This window comes from Accipiter gentilis, chromosome 25 (genome assembly GCF_929443795.1).
Source record: "Accipiter gentilis chromosome 25, bAccGen1.1, whole genome shotgun sequence".
NCBI classification, from domain to species: domain Eukaryota; kingdom Metazoa; phylum Chordata; class Aves; order Accipitriformes; family Accipitridae; genus Astur; species Astur gentilis.
The window spans coordinates 16,093,020-16,114,337 of NC_064904.1; the positions used below are offsets into that span (position 1 = coordinate 16,093,020).

Genomic DNA, 21,318 nt, shown 5'->3' on the forward strand with positions numbered 1-21,318 from the left:
AGGTAACCAGGTTTAGTAAAAGAGAAAGCAAGATTCAGGACTTGTTCTCCACAACAAAAGAACCTCTCCATGCTGAGGCTACAGATCTTAGACTTCGACTTCTTTAATCTTATTTCACGCAAACAGTACCTTTGCATTCAGATAACTCTGTACTGTACTCCTCATGGCTGGACAGCAAACAGCTGAATTTGGGTCTATGCTCCACGCCTGCTGGTGTTGCTTTTTCAGATACTCCTGATCGAAAACTTTGTGAGCATGACACAGAGATCTCAAACTGCTTAATCACCTCATCACTGCTGCCTGAAGATGCTGTCTGTTCGTCATCCTCCCCGTAACTGTTTGCTGGGAGAAAAACACAACTTGGGCTTTAGACAGTCTGCTGCCCTGGGCCAAGAAGCCAGATGACACGGCATACTTGTAGCTCTCAGATGGACCTTCTGGGGAGAAAAAGGGGACCAAGGGTTTAGGGAGGACTGGGGAATGAACTTGAGAATCACCTGCTTCTTCAAAATTCTGGAAAGCCTGTGGATATCATATGGTATCAGCAACATTTACATATTATTATACCCTGCCCAACTCTGCACATTGCTCTCTTCTTTTTAAAAAAGGAAGATATTTAACAGAGCAGAACACAAAGTAAGACACAACACACATAGAGAACCACTTGTAAAATCATCAGCATGTGCAAAGACAAAGTAGTAAGCAAAGGACTTGAAAACTTATTCATGCTTCTATTCCCCTGCACCTTCTGCTAAGGTGGAGAGGGAACTTCTTTTGTGTAGAAAAAGCAACTCAGACGTAACCTGCTCTGGGTAATATCATGAACACATAAATACGGCACGTGGCTAACAGGCACTGCTGACTCCATCTGCCAGCAGCAGAGGAACTCGGGAGACCGATGTAAATTGTAACCTTTAAAAGTGAAGATACGCATTTGAGCACGTCCCTGTGAGTGCCCTTCCCCTCCTGCTACCAACACGTGCTTTGAATAGGAGATGACTGCACCCTCATTAGTGCGTGAATATCCGCCAGATGGGGGAAGGAGGGTTCACTACATACTCTATATACTTGGCCTTGCTTTGTCAGGATGAAAACACAAGAGAAATTCTGCTGATCTCCCTGCCACCAGCATTGAGGAAACACAACAGCAGGACGTTTCGACCCACCACCGTGCACAGAGAAGGGAGCGGTGGGGACAACAGGCGGTCGGTGTGTACGTGCATGTTTGTGTACGTGCGTGTTTGAGTACACGCGTGTGAACAAGCCAGCTGTCAAGTGCGGTCGGTCCGCTGCTTGCTCTTGGGCATGAAGTATACGATAGGGTTGCCGAGACTCGCTTTGATAATCACTATGGCAAAGCCAAGCAGCTGAAGAAAAGGGCATTGCAGATAAACGGGTGGAGGGCAGCTTTCTCAGTCACACTGCCTGCTTTGGGAGGGAAAGCACCTTTTTTCACCTCAGATCTCACTTGCATCAACCACACGGCTACAGGTGGGGAAACCAGATCCTGCTTTTACACACTGTGTTAGGTCTGTTAAAAATGTGCAGTATAAATTTAATGACAACTGCTATCTCTGCTCCATAAATTTACCTGCTGCTGCACAGAAGACGGCACTTGATTCCCTGGGCAGAGAGGACAGAGCAAGGAAGCCGGCAGTACCAAAACAAACTGCTCCCATCACCAGCCCAGCAGAAGTTGGCTTCTTCCATGCTGCCACGCTGGTAGAATTGACCCTCTGGTCTGATTTGCCACAGTTTGACAATAAGCCTGCTGTTCCTTCTAGAAAATTGCTCTCAATTGGAGGAAAAAGCTAAGTGTTCCTCCTCTGATAAAAATGAAAAAGGCTTTAGACATTAGTTTGTAAATGGTTAGTGACCAGCTATCATAAAAATTGATTCTTTTTCTGTAAGCTGTTAAAAATAAGTTTCTTTGAAATTTTTTAAAATAAAAATTATTTCAAGCTGTAACAACCCTATGGCCTAAATGTGCTACAATCTATCCAAATAATCAAAACACATAAAATTAAACATTCCTTTTCAGTCAACTGTGTTGTCAATTCACTATCTGCAGCTCATGCAACATCTACAAAATTAATTTAAATGCTTAGCAAATGCTAGTAAGTTCTATTTATACGTGTATATCTTTTGGCTATTTAAGTTATAAAATAAAAATTATTCCAGTTTAAACAAAAGTCCACTTTTCACTCAAAGAGCCTGCCAAAAATCCTGAATAAAACATCACCTTTAGTAATTAAGCCACATCTTTTGCCATCTTCTAAAACAACTGTAACATTAAAATCCTGAGCCCATAGGCACAAGGCTGTATACTTAAATAAATATGCATTAACATAGCGTACAATTCTGGTTATTACAAGAAATTTCACAAAGGCCGTGTGGATGCAGCACTCCTGGACTGCTCCTGTAAGGGCACTCCTTGGGTGGCCTGCATTCAACTCCCTGCAAAACGGAGTAGAGCCCTTTTTCTAAGACAAAAGGGGAAGGGTGAAGGGATGGAGGGGAGGAGTTTGGCCCACTTTGATATATTATTGGCCGCTTGACTTTGACTTCAATTTTACCAATCCCCAAAGCATGACTGCATCACTTGTTATGACACTGGATGCTATTTCTTACTAGCATTTGGAAACATACAGGCTAATTAAATGGTGGCACTGGGGAATCTGTAGCAAATGTTTGATATGTCTGCTTCTGAATGTCTCTTCCTGAGCAGCAGACAGCTCCATGTCAACTTAATATCTCTGTATTAATAAAACTAACTTTACCCAGGGGAGAGAAAAACGTTCGCCATTCAAATATACAAGTGTCCTGATTAGGAAAGGACAAGGGGGAAACATTTTCTGTATCACCATGGAAACTTAAATAAAGGACCCATAATTACAATCTAAATTCTGGAAAGATAATGAATACATCTTGAGATCTGCAGATGTTGTGTAGCATACACATATTTCTAGCAACTTCAAGTCAATTACTTCTATGCAGCATCTGTTTTACAAATCAACTTGCCACCACTCATAAGGAGGCATGTGGAATTTTTTTTTTTTTTTTTTCCCCAGAGGAGACAGTGGGGGAGGAAGAAGGGTGACCTCTTTTTCTGGCAAGGTATTTCAAACTACCACTATTTATTCAGAAATTTCAAACACCCAATCAGTTACAAAGTTAGCTTACAGGCATCCAAATACACTAAACTAAAATGCATGAAATAAATAATTCAAGAATTCTCTGCAGTATTACCAAGTATAAAGAATAACTTACTTGCTCAAAGCTTATCCAAGAAAAAAAATTAACCAAATAAAATACACAGTGTAGGTGTAAAATATAGATGTAAGGCATGCCTCCTGTCTGCCTGCACGTTAAAAAAAAACCAACAACAAACAACAGTCATTTTGGCTGAACAATGAAAAGTTTGCAAATGCCAAACTTCTGCTTTCCTGTACAACTAATGCTGCCCTTGTGCGTCCACCTTCTTCTGAAAGACTTTGATTCTGCTTTACGGAAGTCAGTGGAAGTTTCAATGGGAGCATCACCAAGCCCTGAAGGAAGCAAAAGTACTATACAAAAAAAATTTATCTGATCATATAACCAAAGACAATATCAGTATATCTATGCATAATGCATATACTCAGAGGATCCCAGGAGCGCTCTGTGCCATGTTCTTTGCTATTATAGAAGCAGTCACATAGCCCTGGCCTTAAAATTTTCATGATCAGAATGACATAGAGGAACAGTGATCTGCAACAGCTCCTAACTCAGCAAAACCCAGAACTGCACACAGAAAGAAAGGGCTTTTCTTTTGGAAAACTGGAAAGGTCTGCTGCAAACAAGGGATTTATTAAAGCTTCTCAGAAAAAAGGAGGAACATTTTGTAAAGGGAACAACACACGTGGAGTTGCTACTACCAATTCCTATGCAACTCCAGCTCTGATTTGAACTGTCTTCAACCTGGAGTCTTATTCTTGCTCTTGCTGTCAACCATTTGAACTGGAATTTCAAACAGAAGTACAAAGTAACACAACTACCTGATTTACGGGCTTGACTAAGGAGGAGAGCACCCCATAGCTTCATTTATGCTCAAAACTATTTGGAGATACAATCTTGGCACCAAACGACTTTCTTTTTATAAAACAGAAACAAAACCCAAAACATCCACCCAGACGTCAAATGTATTTAAAACTGATGGAGAACGTGCTGTGATACAGTAAAGCCATGCTTCTACATGTGCCATTATGGACAAAGAGATTGTGCACAGTGACCATGCACCACTGACTAACACTGACTGGTCATTTACTAACGAACAGAAGGCAGCCTTCAGCTGGGCATTCTCCTTGCACTCCGACCTATGTGGTTTCGTCCCTTTCTGGTCAGTATACCAACCAGGGAACCATTTGGTGCCCAGTGTTAAAGGTAAGGTCCACCCCTCTTTTCTGAGTGTCAAGCGACAGTGTCCTGCTTTTGCAACGCCTCAGTCTCTACCTCTTCATCTGTCCTCACGCCATGACCAAACCAACTGGGAAGCTCTCCGAGGTGAACACATGTGGGTGGTTGTATGCCGTGCAGGCAGAGAGAATCACAACTTGGCAGCTTTCATACCAGGGGACATTTCCAACAAAAAGAAATAAAAGGAAACAAAAAAAGTCAGAGAGTAATCAGAAACAAGACATTATTTCGCTCTGACCATCAAGCACCTCTATAGCTGAACAATACAGCAGTCAGAGTAATAGACTCCAATTCTGCACACTGCTGTGCAGAGAAATAGAGAACTGCCCACAGAAAACAGCATGAAAATCAACATATTTTCCTCTTGCTTTTTTCCCACTCCCAAATTCGGATTTTAAAAATAGGAACATGGGATTCAGCTTCAAACTCTCACTGGGCTGCCTAAGGTTCTTCCATAGGTAAGGGAAATGGCAGCCAAGAAGCAGGAGCACAATCATCCCTGATTTTCCCCAATCACCCAGTTTACATTTTACATGTGGAGTAAGCATGCGTCAGGCTTCATTTATGCTACTGGTTTTATTAGCACAGGCCCAGGATTTGTGGAGAAGTGGAAGAAAAAAAGAGATTACACACTGTAGGAAACACCGCCAAGCCAGGAAAACCCCTGGTGTGGATGCAGTTACATCTGTGAGTCAGCCTACACCCCTTTGCCAGCCCAGGTTAAGTTGCTTGAAGAAAACATGCAGCTGCAGAGGCAGAAAAGCACCTTCTGTCGGCAGATGCTGTGTCTACAGCGGCGACACTGCAGGGCACAGGCACACCTGTGTATGCTCTAGGGTGTGGGGCTGTAAATGCTCATGGACTTGGAAAATAAACAAACTGCTGGATCGCAATGGCCGATGAGTTAGAAAACACTGTCCCTTCCTTCCAACAAAAAAGAACGTTCACTTTATAAGCATTATTTTAATGAAAGTTTTCCTGGTAGCTCTCGTACCACAATGGGTTCAATTCCTTCAGGCTCCCCATCAATTGCCTCTTCAACTTTTTTCCTTGGCTTGGATACAAACTTCTCCTTCTAACACAAGGGAGCCACTTGGTAAGCTCTCTCCACTACAGAAAATGGCCTTCCACCTAGCAGAAATCAAACTGGCCAAGGAAATGCTCAGGAAACCCAGGACACTGACTCTTGCTCCTCTTTAAAGCAGTTTTACTATGCCACACTCACAAGCTGCAAGACCCAGCGTATGCATGCCAATTACATACCATTCATAGCACCCAATCCTGTAACCATTAGCTTCACACCCACAAGTCTTTGTTTGCTGATTAACAGGGTGGAAATCAACTCCCTCACGAAGATATTTGTTTGGGGTTGCTACGGATAACAACTGCATTGCAGGAAGGCAGATATTTATTTTCCCACTGATTTTGCTAATTGAAACTTTCTGTTTGCTACCAGAGGGTTGATTCACCACAGCCCCCCTTTACCACCGCTGTAACACCACCGTTTCCATGGCACTCCTGAGAAAATCACAGACTACAGCAGCAGCAGTGGGTGAGGATGTGGTACAACAAGACTCATATGTGTTCAGGACCAAAGCTGTCACCCAAAAGGGACAATCCTGTCCTCTTTCCCTTCCCCTTCCCCTCTTCCTCTTGTTTCAATTTTAGTAATCATGTGGCCAACTCACCTGATTCAAAAGTAATAGGGAAGGGGCTGGTAACTCTCAGCTGAAGCAACAGGCTGGTGCGGTTTACCACCCAGTAGCATGCTTGTGAGGCCAGACATGGAAAGTAGCACAACCGTGTGATCGGAGACGGACAGTATAACTCAGCTGCAGTTTTACATCAGCTACTGACAATAGTAAAACTGCACCCTCAGGCCCAAGGGTTTTATAGCTACGTTATTTACGGTAATAAGCCTAGACCCTAAAATTGACCCTGCGACACAGAGCTCCAGCAAACCTCAGTGCTCTCATTAATCCAAATTCAGGGCTTTCTCTCCAGCACTACCACTCTTATACTATTTGCTGGAAAATACTCCCACACAGATTATGCTGCTACATTTAGACCGTATGGGCTTGAATCTCTCTCAGCCTGAGGAGAGAAGTCCCTCCAAGTACCCAGCTTGCATGGGCAAGCACTCATGCCCAGTGCAATGAGTCCCTCCAGGGATGCTTCATCTCACACGGATACTGAGCTCTCTAGACAGGGGAGCACCCGTCTGAACATCAGGGAACTTTTAGGTAGGGTGATGAAGCCATGAGAGCATCAGCTATTTTCATGGTCATTAGAAGGGATTTTCTACAGATTTTGCTACGGACTGGTGTAAGATTCAACCTAAGTCATTCATGTTGGTCTACAAATAGGTACTGATGAAGCCTCCCTAACTCAGTCTGAGGAAACTGCAACGAGAATCACTCAAACAGCATCTGCAGAGCTACAGCCCAACCATATGTTCCTCATTACCTGGAAGACCCACACAGCCCAACAAAGCCCATTCACTGTCTATAAAACGGCACATTTTTTTCCTCCATGACTGTAATCTCACTCTTTTCTTTCATTGCAGTCTTTCCCCTTGGTTACTAAAACTGTTTCAGGAGTCTATGAGGCCACTCAAAATGATGGCTGCTCCAGCAGGTCATTGCAACAGCCAGAAATGAACTGGGCACAAGAAGTCATATCCATACCCCTATCTGGCAAGAGGTAAGGACCAACACCAGCCCAACTTTTGGCAGAGTGATCCCATCTCATATAAGCTTACATTAGTGGGTTTTGTGCTGTTAAGCAATGCAAAGAGGCTAGGAGGAAACGGAGATGAATTATCCATGCTTCCAAAAGTCCTAATGGTCATTCCTTTCTGCAAGCATTTGCTTGCCATCATGGGTTTGCATAAGTAGCCTTCTACAAAGCAGGCCAAGCCAGCAACAACTGCAACAACAACAACAAAAGTTCTACTGTTTGTATCATTGTATCAGCACACAGAAATACTATGTTCCAGCTCTGCAGAGTGCTGCTAGTATGCCTGCACGTAACCTCCACCACAACACAATGAGATCATTCACACCTGCCTCGCCTGTAGTAGGAGATGGAAGGTGAGGAGGCAGGGTTTCTAGGAGAGAGGCAGCACTTCCCAGATGCTGCCAAGATGCTGTTTATTGGTAAATGAAGCCTCTTGAGTCCTAAACAACCTTCCCAGAGGAAGATAGAGTCGCAACCACCATATGGGGAGTGGGAAGAGGATGCCACTTAGTAAAAGTGGATCAGAAAATACATGCACACACACACGCTCACACACACAATTTGTTCTGTAAATGCGCTGAATGGCAAAATCCATTTCTTCCTCTCAAATACATCCTTCTCCATACAGCTTATGCAACCTTCTAGGTGGCAAGAGCAGATGACAAGTACTCCTCAACGTCCTTCCTCATGCCCCCTAGGGACATAAGCACAAGGAAGCTCTGCCCACCAGACAAGGAACTTGGTGAAAACCCAAACCACTGATCCACTGTGGGCTTACAAAGATACCGTGTCTAAAATCACCAAATGAGGATGAACAGCAGTGTTGACAGGCCTAGGACAGAGCCTGCAATGGTAGCACCTTTGAAAGCTTGTGTTTTGAACCACTCTTTCTTTGGCTTCATTCCCCCAGCTGTAAAGCTGACATACTGCAATCTACTCTCCTTTCAGGGCTATTGCATACTCTCATCACCACTTATTTTTGGCATCATGGATGAAGATCCCTTATCATTTGAAACTTTGAAAAGATGGAACAGCAAAAGAGTACTTTATATTTTAAAAGCAACATGGTACCACCTTCACAAGGACAAAAGTCTGTGCACAAACACTTTCTGAGTGGTTCTGAATTTCCCAGAGAGAAAACATTCAATGCAAACTCATGTCTGCACTTCATTTCAGAGAGCTGTGGACTCGTACCACATTCTTCAGAGACCAGATGCATATCCCCAGTCACGTTAGTGCTTTCTCCCACTCAAGCAGCCAGGAGTATTTTCTGTGAAGTGCTTTTTTCCACCATCTGTCTTTGCTTTCCTTCACTCAGTCCAAGTGGTGCTATTGATTCAGTGTAGCCTCTTTATTTGTCCTGCTTTGAGTACAGGCTACATTCTGGCTAGAACACTGGCTGGCTCTGTAACCAGACAGGTGATAAAATTCATAAACACTTAGGATTTTTACTGGCCATCTATCTATTTTAGTCTCAGATTCAAGCAGAAGTTTTATTTATCACACAATAACAAATAGCATCTTTTTGTTACAGGAAATGTTTTGCTATATGGGTTTATAGGACCTAATGAAAACTCACTTCTTGCCTAGGAATTCTTGGCCATATGAAGGGTCATTTACTGAGGTCAGGAGTGATCATATACAGCAGAAAGAATAATTTCCTCTACTACAGCAATTACTGGCAAAAATCAATGATCCCTGTTAAGCTGGAGGCCAAGGTAAGTAAATGCAATAGTGCATTTTAAAAACTCCCAGAGCCTCAGAGGCGTGCCTCCCCTTACACATTTATTGAGGATAACTATCTAGCTATCGAGACAAGATTCCTATTAGGACGTCAAACTTCCTTGCATTCCAAGGCCAAAAAATTTATTTTAGTGCAACTGAAATGCAACCTTTAGCTAGCATTGAGATTGTCTAATTGATGGGAAAACATCTCCAAAGACTTTATGCAGTTTAAGTGTAATGCTCACCTATATATTACACTAGTATTATGAACACAGTGTCAGACAGCTCAGGAGACTCTTCAATCACAGAACTCACTGTGCAAAAATAGTTCAGCTCTGATTCAGAAGACTCAGCTCTGCTGGTGTGTCTGTCCCCATGCCTTTTTCAGAGCAGTCTCTGCTGAAACTGCTAACTTAATGGTCACTTTGACTTTTTGTTTGCAAAGGACATGGGCCCTGAGGAAGAAGTGGGCTAAAGCCATTACATCCATGGCACAATTATTGCTGCTCTTCACCTTTATCGTTACTACTTTTTTTTCCTCTGTAGATTTGGGCTGGGAAGCAGATGGACTGGCCAGCTCTACCCCTCTGCTTGCAGTGCACTACTTTTAGAAGTGGCTTATTGCTCCACTGGGTTTTTTCAATTCTTAAGCCAAATGTGCAATGATGGATTTGGCAGCCACACTCTTGCCAGCCACCCCCAGTCAGCTGAGCAGCGGTATCTTAGCCGCTGGGGGATGCAAAGGCTGTTCTCTCCCCGTTCTGCGATGGGAGACAGTTTCTCTATCAGAAACACCGAGGTTAGACAATGAAGGAGGGTCTCAAGGAAGCTGCCAGCGTAAGTTCATCTATATTTGCAAAATTTACAATGACGTGATTTGCAAATGGTGGCAGGGATCTGCAGGCATAGAAGGGTCTGCCTTCCCATTATTAACCTCTTAAACCAAACACCTGGTGTTGCAATATTTCCTGCTCAACTACGTCCTCATTTTTAAACTGTGGATCAAAAGCATCCAAAGTGAAAAACTTTTCCCTGCATTTGTTTGAAACCTTGGCACAAGATTACTAGCATCATTCAAGTACAGACCAGGACTCAGCGGCAGCCAAACCTACACCCTGCTGATTAGCATGCCTCACAGTATCTAACAGACATTTGACTTAAGAACCCAAGAATTTCATTGCTCAAACACTTTATTAGATCCCTAAGCCTAAAAATGGTTTTCAGTAATGTGTGTGCTGCTTAGGGACCTCAGAAAAGCTACTCTGGGAGCTAGGAAACATTTCCTAGGAGGCAAAAGTGTGATCAAAAACATATTTGATAAAAAGGAGAAGGGGTAATGATGGTTTTTAACTGTAATTTTATTTTATTCCATCTCAGAAGTGTGCTCTAAGTTTAAGAGAGGGGAACAACTATTGGATTTTCTTTTGCACCTTTTTTAAAACAAAATGATTCTCATCTAGGGTTGGTCGGTCTTCTTCCCCCTAAACCCAATAAACTATATATTGGAATGACCTTGTAACGGGTTTCTGTGGCTCTTTAATCACTAGTGGCTGCTAAATGAAGCATATCTATTTTCTCTGTTATATTACTATTGGCAACCAGGTCTTCAGTAAGTGCCCAGAAATATTTCCATGGCAACAAAAAGCATTCAGCATTGCTACTGTTTTGTGCCAATTTAGCTTTAAAATATTCTATTGTGGAGAGAAATACGGTACATTAAGTGAAATAAAGTCAAGATGCAATGTTCTGAAAAGAATATAAGGGTAAACAGGAAACATGTATTTTGCAGAAATGGAGGAAAAAATGCCAAATGGAAGGAGAAATGTTCAAAGCTAATATTGATGCTACTGAACGCCTTTGCTGAATGTCAGCAAGTCCATATGCTCGCTTACATTGTCACTTAGGGTTAGGTAACAAAGCTAACAGAAATAAGGATACCTCAAACATCTTCTCTTGATCATTTTAATCCATGACTGAAATTTTAAGTTGCCAGGGTATTACAGCCTCTCTGCATGTCTAGGTTACCATCAGAAGAGTTCATACTCTTGATGTTAGAGAATGAATCTAAAGGGAAAAAAAAGAAATAAAGAGTTGAAAAATGAAATACAAAGAGCATGTGTGTGGTTTGGAAGTGAAGGGTCACTTAGAAGAGCAAAACAAGTTCTTCCACATCAAAGATCTTGTGGAAGACATTTTCAAATCACAGTCCAGCACTTTCTCTCCTATTATACAACTTAGATAGATAGTTTTGAAAAAAAAAAAGCATCAAGTCCCAGCCCTCCAACTCTCAAACAGCCAACTTCATGACTATAAAGTCTTGAGACTATTGGATGGCCCTTTGTGCAGTGCATTGCAGAGATTAAAAGATAAAAGACTATTTGAGAGCATTTGGAGTGACATTCCCTCTGGTGTAAAAAGCTATGCAATGCCCTCTAAAGTGCTTTTTGTGGAAGTAGAGAGCTTGAGGCAGCAGCAATGTAGGTGCTGGGGAGCTCTGTAAGGCCAGGCTTCCAGTCCACAATGGCTCCAGACAGTTTACTGAGAAGGAAAGCCAATAAATATTAAGAGAGAGTCCATTAGCAACTTGCTAAGTACCTGCTCTCAGTTGGGAGAGAGGTTCAGAGTGACCCTCTCCTTTAGCTGCAGTGATGGGTAACTCTCACATCTGACTGTCACTCTGTGCCTCTCGCCAGGAAAATTCATTTGGTCCATCACACATTCCTAAGGACCCTCTTTCTCAGATGTCCCTGCAGACAGGGCTGCAGGTGAGAAACTGCTCTGACAGTCACAGCAGCCCATTCCTGGCCCCCATTTCCCTGAGACCTCACCACCTTTTCTCCCATCCACTGTGAGCAAGGGTGTAGTCCAGAGACAGGATAAAGATCTGGTGGCCACCATCAGAATAATGCATTTGGTACATGGCTGCTCCCCAGCCTACTCTGAAGAGCCCCAGGATTTGCTATGAATCACTCTAACAGCCCCTCTTAGGGTTACAGGCTCTGCAGAAGACAAGTTTGTGCTCTGCATAGCACTTGTCCAGGAGGATCCATAGCCCCAGCACTCCCTGGAAGGACACTACATACCCTGCTTCGTGGCGTCTGTGCACACACTGGACACATAATCCAAGCACACGCAGTAAATCCAGCCCTGCAGCATTGACTTCATGCCCGTGAACAAACCCTGTGGGCAGGGTATCGCATAGACAATGTATAGGGGTACCAGAAGATAGGGGATCTCTACAGGTTAGAGATTAGGCTCCAAGAGATACAGCCTGGGGTGCTTAACCTGAGAATTGGCAATTGTTCATATGGAATATGAAACAAGCAGTCCCAGTTTGGGAGACAGAACAGCTAGACCGAAAGCTCTTTTTAATTATTTACTCCCTGGCCATAACAGTGTGAGGAATAGTAATAAAGAAAAGAGCTAATTTTAACATTCATTAAAGAACACCATCAAGGTTTACACCCTCTCAGTCTGATATTCCTATTAAATATGAAAACAAACAGGCTGATCTTCTGCAGTCTGCACAGAAAAGGCTAAATATGTAAGACTTCCCTAGAAGCCAAGAGTGCTGAAAAGCTCTTGGTCATTATAAAACAAACATTTTCAAGAGCATCTACTGCCTGCTTCAAAAAAAGGAATTTAGATATTTGAAGCCAAATTCTGAAAACCCTCAGCGAGTCTCAAGCTCTTCATAAGCTCCATATTGTAGACCCACTCCCCCCTCCCCTTTCCACGCTTATTCCCCTTCCTAGGATGTTGGTAAAGAGCAGCTTTAACCCAGCAAGACCCAAGTACGGTGTCAGCAAGACTGCAGCTTTCCTGCTTGTGGTTGGGACATAGATCTCCATCAGTCCTCTGTGACCCAGGTAACTTCCAGCCATATTTATGGCGATATTTAGTGAGTACAAATCACATGGCTGAAATTCAGTCCTGAACACAATTGCCTGAAAAGCTGTTCATGTCACTTAATGATCAGAAGTCATAGTTAGGCCTATTTAAAACCGAAAATATCAAATTCAGTTCTCCTTCCCATAATCTCCTGCCTGCTGTCCTCTTCAGTCTTGTTTGAAAAGCTTGTGGGAGTGGTGGGAGGGGAGGAAAGAGATTTGAGAGCCTTTCATCCATAAAATCATGAGATATGGCTGGCTTTTTAGTACAGCATTTCACAGCACATGGCACAGTAACATCTTGAGATTCCTGGCACAAAGAAACAAGGTTTGAGATTATATATATCTTTAATAGCAATGACGCAAAGGCAGATGGTTCTCAAAGCAAAGGCTTGAGGCTAAACACTCCCTTTGAAGGGTCCTGCTACCAGAAACAAAACATGGGGAGAGCAAAATACTCCTTACTACAGCAACAGGGCCTGATTGCCTTCTAATAGACAGAATTTCACTCTGGAGATTTCCACTTATTTTAGTGAGATTAGTCTCATGAACGAGGGAAGATTGGAAACAGAAGAGGAATGGTTAGATTTTTCTTTGGGATTTGGGGAGTTTTATTTTAGCTGTGGGAAACAAAGACAACATAGAACATAATGAGCAGATTAGCAACTAAATCAAATCAATACCAGAAAAGAGAGGTCTGGATAATACTGTCAGGGTCCGTGCTAGCTGCTTACCTGCAAAACTTGCCTTGCCATTGTTACTTTTTAAGGAGCCACCCAAGCTGAGGTTGTGCTGATGACTTCCCGTCTTCACGGAGGGCTCACCTTCTTCCTCAGTGATGGGAGGAAGCTGATCAAGTGGCTGGAGATCTTCATTTGTCCAGTAGGATCCATTGGCTGTCAAAGACCTGGTGCTTTCAACACACTGCTCTGGTAAGCCTCTGATATTTTTAACCTGTTTTTGCCTCTGCTGACCCACGTCAGAGCCATGAGGGAGGTCTTGTGAAGCAAGATCAGGACCCCCAATGGGAACATCTTCTCTAGGATATAAGTATTCTTCATCCCAGAGGTCCAGGTGTTGTTCGTCATCTGATTCCTCAGAATAATCCTCATAAACTCCTCCATTATTCTCCAAGTCCTGGTTCCTCTCTTCTTCTGACTTACGACCCACTCCACTCAAATTCAGCAGTGAAGCAGATATAGAGTCTCCTGCTTGTTGGATAGCTTCATATATTTGAGACATCCAAGAAGACAGTGGCTGAAGGAAATTCTGAGCAGCCTCAGAAGCCATGTTTAACACTATGCCAGTATCTGGTGATCAGTTGTTCAGCTTTGCCAGCATGTCACTTACAATTCAGGGAGCTACAGAATAAGCACCATAAGAGATTACTGTAAATTGCTTGTCCATCAACACCTGTCGACACACTATCTACGTAAGATGTCTAGAACTGAGAGGAGAAATGGAAAAAGCACTTCTACCCATGGAGAATACCACTAGAAATCCAGAAATGATGGACAAATTACACATATTCCTGCAGAGATCTTGAAAGCTTTCATTCAACTGCTAAACCTTATATAAAAATAAAAACATAGAACATCAGAACAGAAATACCTTTTCTGAAGCGCACACATTCTGGTTACAGGTGTCTGTCAGCAGACCTGGTAAAAAAGGTACAAAACAACCTGCAGTCAAAAATCTCAAATAATCTCCTGGCCCCGACTTCCACCACATCCTTGGCATTAGCATGTCCAGATAGAAAAATTGAAGAGTGGAGAATGAGGGGAGAATTATGATTTGATTGATTAAAGTGACAGGCCTAAAGCATACAGAACCAGCCCATGACAGACAACTATCTCAAATGCTTTGCTCCAGAAAGGCTCTGAAGAAGCCCTCTCTGCCCACAGAGTACCACAACCCAGAGTCCTTCTGCCCTTCACAGAAAGAAAAAAAAACCCAAACCCACAGGAGGTGGAATATTGTAGGTATGAAATGATGGGAACAGAAGCAAGTTAACAAAAGCATTGGTATCATGTCGATATGATATGTTTTCTCAGAACTCATCTAAACCCTAAATAAAAACATAACTTGTAGAAAGTTAAGGTGCCTTTTTGCCTGATACACATCTTCCCACATTATCACAAGACAGATATTCTTTCAGGAACTCTAAGAAGAAGGAGAAACCTACAAATAGGAAGATGGGTTTAGAAAGAAAGAATTAAATAGTTGCAAATTTTAGGCTAAAAGACAACTAAAAAGAAGCAAAAAGAAGCTTCAAAAATTAATACCAGTGTCTTGCTGAATTTAGAGGTCTAGGAGCAATCAAACTATAAAAGGGTAAATACAGTATAAGCAGCAAGAAAATAAGGTCAGCAGCAATGTGAATTACCTTGTGAAATGGTCTCCAGAGATATGTAGCGGGAAACCCAGTGTTCTGGATTTTTAAACGGAGCATAGACTAAGGAGATCCCACCTTGCTTGGTGAGCAGCTTTTTTACAGATCAGATCAATGACTTAGGAGGTCTTTACCTTTGGAAACATGCGTGCCAAATAATTTCGTTTGCTGATGTTCACTTACACTGCACACACTTCCAACAAGTTTATTATCAGCTTCAGTATGTACTAAGAATTACAATCCTAACAAGAGCAGTAAATGAATGTAGGTTACTAAAGCCATTTTAAAAGCTGATGGCTGTTACAAACTCTCCAGGCTCAGGGCACACACTGTCCCAGTATCCCACCTGTCAACCACTGGCCTCTGGCTCAGCCGCTGGGACCCAGGTAACGTTCCCTGACACACATTAAATCTTTGGCAAAAAAGAGACAATGTCATGGTGTAATCTCTCAGGTGAGTTATTCCCTTCATCGACTGCTTTGTGCAACTTATTTTCTCATAGACCTAAAGTGATTACACACTCCAAACAACACATTTTCAGCATAATGCAGACTTGCTACTGGTAAGTCACAGCACCAGAAAAGTCACTGGGAGGAGATGGTACTTGTAAACAGCGAGGTTCTCCCAGGCATGGAAGGAGATGAATTAGGTTGAGTAAGTACTGGATACATTTTTAACCTCTCTTTTATTTACAGGCAACAGCCAATGAATCTCTGATTTCTGATAAAAGGAGAACTTCCTAACGCCCTGTCTCCATCTCAACAGCAAGATACATGACAGCAGTAGCCCTTGGAGGGATGCAGGCATCCAGGAGTGACAGCTAACCAACGCAGATAAAACATATGGGTGCTAAAATGAAGTGCTGATCTGTTCTAAAAATCAACAGAACATAGACTTGTGATATTTGCATAGGGAATAATTAGCTTCTCTTGTTATTAGATTTCAGAGCTAACACTCGACTGGTCCAGCAGAGCCATCCCACTTCTCCGGGATGCTGTGGCTCATTGTACCACGGCTCAGGCAAACATCACGGTCCTGCACAAGAGACTCCGCATTAGGGAGGTTGGTATCACAACCATAAAGACAGAGGGAGTTTTTCAAGGAGAGATTTTACTTTAGTCATGGAATTAAAGCAGTGATCTACAGTCATCCGAAGAGGCAGATAAGACTTGAACATGCATCCTTCATGTACCAAATAGTTGCCCCGATCATCTTGCTATAAGTAGGCTGGGGGGAAACATGACACAGACACACGTATATACACATCCACAATTCCTACTCAAGACCTGAAAATTTGTGTGGATTAAAGCCGGAGAACCCCAACGAATGGCTTGGTTTAAGTTTACAAACAATGCATAGACACTGAAGCGTATTTCACCCAAAATATCTGAACCACTTTGCAGTAACACCTGCAACACACCTGTATGACTTGTAGTCCAGGGCCTACATAATCCCTCCAGGCAAAAGCAATGCAATTTCCAGGGTACCTGACTCTGTTTAGCCTTTGCTTGGCTTTTCCTCCCATCCTCTCCCTCTTACTGAAGACTCCACAGTTAGCGATGCGCTGAACAACTAGAGGTCAACTGAATTATAAATTGCGTTTTTTTGGTCTTGCAGCAGATTGATAAAATGTGTAACAAGCTGCAGACAAGTTTAGGCGGGCAATGTTTTTACAAACTCAACAAAGGATCAAAGGGGGCTGAGTCCGTTATAGGCTTGCTGTTTCCCAGGAGCTCTCTACCTTAATTAGCAGGCACTGCTCTAACAGGGTGTTTATGATATATTTCACAACATGGCCTTTTCAACATAATGGATTTTTACTTTTGAATTCTCTAACAATTTTGACTTGCATTAGGAAAGAAAAAAAAAAAAAAAAGAACCGAGAAGGGCATTTAAAATGTGTGGGAAAGAAAAATCCATTTCTTTTTAAAAGCATTCATCAAAAAAGAGGGGGGGGGGGAGGGAACAGTTTAGCAAATTCACTTCGAGTTCCATCTTCTAAAACTAACCACAAGAATTTTCACACTGAATCGCCTGCTTAACTTAAAGATCTTTTTTTTTTTTCCTCTTGGAAAATCGGATAGCTAAAAGGATCAATGTTAAGCCTCTCACACAAACCATCATAACCTTTACTACAATCTATATTCCCTTGTCTTGATAGGATCATTATTCCCGAGTAGCATTCCCATTGAGAGGTGCAATTACTGTATGGCTAAATAAAGAAGACTATTAGCAGAATTTCAAACACTACCACAATGCAGAAATTTGTAATATTAGCAAAGTGTCTTTCAATCTTCTTGATATGCAGGCTCCTAAAAAATTGCCATCAGACGTGCGTTTCTTACAATTTCCCTTATTCAAGCTGTTGTAGAACATAGGCACAAATTTCCTTTTCTTCAGTCACTTTTTGTGTCGCCCTTGCAAGTTTTCTACCAAACTCCTTCCTTGCAGGGAGGCTTGTAGACCACAGGTTGAAAATAGTGTCCCAGCATATAATAATGGAACAATTTTCAAGTGAGTGTTTATTTCTGAAACACTAGACAAGAAAGAAATCCACAGCCTCACCTCTCTGCCTGGAAATATACTGTCCCATGTAGAGACACAAGAGGAAATCAGCTTCCAAAGATGAGAAGACATCTTTGTCACATCACTGTTTTAGAAGGATACACTTCTGCCACTACCAAGAAGCTTTTTTAGCCATCTGGGCAAGTTGCTGAATCCATCTGTCCACAACTGAAACTCTTGAACACTGTGCTGGGTCACCAGTTTAGACAGCCACTCTACATGTACTCAGAGGAACAATTCCTGCCTTCCCCACTTCTCAGAAATTTTAATTAAGACACTAATAATGATTTACCTTTATTGCCTGTTCTCACACAGACACCATCAGCCCCTCATGCCCAGCTGGCATGCCACAGATCATATCCATGGACAGGAGCTTTATTTGCGAGGACACCTAGGAAAAGCAGTGTTACAGATCCACCATGAAGACTTGCTCCAGGCTTAGGTGGGAAGACCTAAACCACCGTGTGAATCGAAGCTGATGCCCAGAACCTCAAGGGTCTGTGCAAAAGGCAAGGCCGTTCTGCTGATCGTGAAAGGAGGAAGTAAGGAAGGCTTGGAGGGGTAAGATGATTCAATAACTCTTTTTAAGCTACTGAAAACTATAATGAGCCTGATCCTCCTTTTAGACTGGAGCCCAATTAGCACACATGTAAAATAGCAGGGGGGAGATTAGAAATGTACTCTGCTGAAGGCAGGCAGCAGCCACACTGGGCCAAGAAATCCTCTATCCTAGTTATGGGAAAAATCTCCTCCTGTAGTTGAGAATCATGTTTAACAAGATGTTAGCAAAGCCCTTCCATCCTTACAGTGAAGGATAACCAAACATTGCTACAATGAAACTGTATTTCCAGTTAAAATTGTCACAGTGCCAAAACCAGCCTGTGCACTTGAAGCTGTTCAGATGATTGGAGCCTCTTGCAGAAGTGTTATGAGGAAAGTTCACAGACAGTGTCCAAGGTTCACATCAACTGTAAGTGTCACTGCTGACCAAGCTTCCCTAAGGTAAAACAAAGCAGAAATACAGAACATCTCGGTACCTTTTTGGCCTACGTGCTATAAAAATGCTATTTATGTAGCTGAATTTAACACAAAAAGAGGGAAGACAGAGGCACTTTCCAAGTGATTATGTGCTCTGTAGTAATAGTTTTCAGCTAGTGATTCAGAAACTCCAGGGCATTCAAGGAAGATCTAATGGTTTATGCCAATAAATTACACGCATTTCATTGGAAACATTCATGGGTTAGAAATCAACAAGCCAATAAACCCACTGCTGCAACTCATTGGTCCTGCAGGCCCCAAAAGGGTGAAGTGAAAACAAAGATGAGATCAGACAGACAGCAATGAACCCTGCTGCATGGGGTTTAGCCTATGCAGAGGAAGCCTGCAGACTTATTCCTCACTCCCAAGTCATCTCATGTCTTTGCAGGCAGCTTGCTACTACTGATGCTGTGCCAAATTAGTTGTAAAAAATGATACCCAAATGACAGAAGTGGTTTTGATCGGGATATTTAGCCCCATGGTGTCTCCTTCTTTCATCCCATTCCTTTGTTGCATGCTCTCCTTTTGTCAAAAATAATGGCAACAGTTACTGATCCTCACAGTTTCAGTGGGATGGGGAGAAGAGCAAAGGGATAGAAGAAAAAAGGAATTATGCAAATGTGACATTAATTGTTCAAAACCATGGAGCCTTTTTCAAAAAAAGCAGGTCTCTCCACCATATAGAGTATATGGTGATAAATTCAGGCAAAAAAATGCCCCTGGAAAACCAGCATCCAACTGTTATGCTGAGAAGCTCCACCAGCAACAGGGCTGAGGAGCTGATGGTGATTTCCTACTCTGACCACTTCACACCTTTTGTTTTTGATTAGACCGTAAGACCCCCTGAACCCAGAAGTGTGTTCATTTCATTTAAGTCCAGCGCGCTCACAAAACAGGGAATCTGTGACTGCACAGATAGATACTATTGCCACCAACATATTAATACAAAACTTGAGGGAATTTTCAGGAGGGAGAAAATGGAAACACCTACCCTGACCATAATATTTGCCCTGGATATACTGGAGAGCCAGATTCTGCCTCAGCACTGGTATTAAGTCCAGAGTCACTCCACTGAAGCCAGTCACATCCTCCAAATCAAAATAAGATCCTTTGCATTCAAAGAGCTGCTTCTTGTCACCATAGGCATAAAAAAGTAACAGTTCTGTGCCAAGTGGTAGTACAAAAAAGACCAATGAATAACTTCAATTATTTATACTTCTCAAACTGAGGGTTACAGAAAGGGCATTAAGAAAGTCACAGATCATTGGAGTATTAGAAAAGTGGTGTTAGTAGTGGCAACTGTGCTCTTTCAAGGTAAAGGAGTGAGAAACATCTGTAATTACTGGATTAGGGGAATGAAAGAAGAAAACTGCAGTCAGAAATTACAGCACATTCTGTAATTGAGCTGCTGTTGTTCCTCCGCTTGCCTGAAGACAGAAGAGCCAAAAGGAAATCACAAGTTCAAAAGGCTGGAGAAACACCAATTTACACCACCAGTCGAACCCACCCACCTGTGCTGTCAAGCTGTTGCATAGAGCAGACCCAATAGACCCAGTCTCCACCCCGCCTGCAATCCTGCTACCCAGTCTGCAGCAACTGAACAAGCCAGGGTCAATCAGAGCAATTACTTGCATGGAAATTAGCAGTGGGAGAGTACTTCTAGCTGTTTAACACAATGAAGATATTTTAGAAAAACATTTTGAGGAGTCACCCAGTTACTGTTACTCCTTCTTCCCCCACACACACTCCATCGTTACAGAGCCTATGGAAATTGCTCTGTATGGACCACCATCGAGCAGTGCAGACAGTGCTGTTTGGGAACCAAGCCCTAAGTGGCAAATGCAGTAGATGATTATCCATTCCTAGCTATCCATATTTGTATCTGCACATGGCTAAGTCCGTAGCTCCCACCTCCTTTCAATTCTGCTAAGTCAGCCGCCAGTCCAACTGGACATGCTAGGAGGCTGAGGGGTCACTGGGAAAACCAGACCTAGTTTCAAATGATTTAAAAGAATTCAGAACCATAGATCCGAGCAGCCAGTTGTCCCTACCAACTTAGGAACTCTTCCTCAGCTAGTCTTATCCTTCATTAAATTCAGCCTTACTACAAACCAGGCTCTCTAATGTCAAGGGCAGGCATCAGTGGCAACAGTCACGCTGTCCCATGCCCAGCCACTCTTCCTATGAGCCTCTATAAAAGCAATTGAGAGAAAAAGCAACGTAGAAGAGTGGCTTCAGGTGGGCACTGAGAAACTTCCCTTTCCAGAGCTCCTCTTCCTCCTGCCACCGGCTGGTCAAGGAACCTAACACCCTGGTTGATGCTACATACCTCAACTACATGACATGAATAACCCCAGACTCATTTTCAATCTGCACCTTACCGAGGACAACGGAGCTACTGGTTACTCAGCATCAGGGTTACAAAGACCAAGCACAATTGTATTTCTTTGGAGAAGGACATTCCTGGGCTTTCCAGGACTTGCCACACCGTGGGAGGAAGCCAGTCTATTGCGCACG

General features: G+C 42.7%; 1 protein-coding gene across 5 annotated transcripts in view; it reads right to left on the bottom strand.

Moving 5' to 3' along the window:
• SYT16 (synaptotagmin 16) overlaps positions 1–21,318 on the bottom strand; it is a 108,912-nt gene that overhangs the window by 26,503 nt on the left and 61,091 nt on the right. For 3 of the 5 annotated variants that reach the window (XM_049828995.1, XM_049828997.1, XM_049828994.1), the window contains exons 3-4: positions 14,418–14,464; positions 13,541–14,167 (exon numbers count right to left, since the gene is read on the bottom strand). The exons of 1 other annotated variant lie outside the window; for it this stretch is intronic. In XM_049828995.1, coding sequence (XP_049684952.1) covers positions 13,541–14,096 — 556 coding nt within the window. In that variant the 5' untranslated portion in view covers positions 14,097–14,167; positions 14,418–14,464. The remainder of the gene's footprint in view (positions 1–13,540; positions 14,168–14,417; positions 14,465–21,318) is intronic. One more of the 5 variants, XM_049828998.1, reaches the window with a different exon arrangement.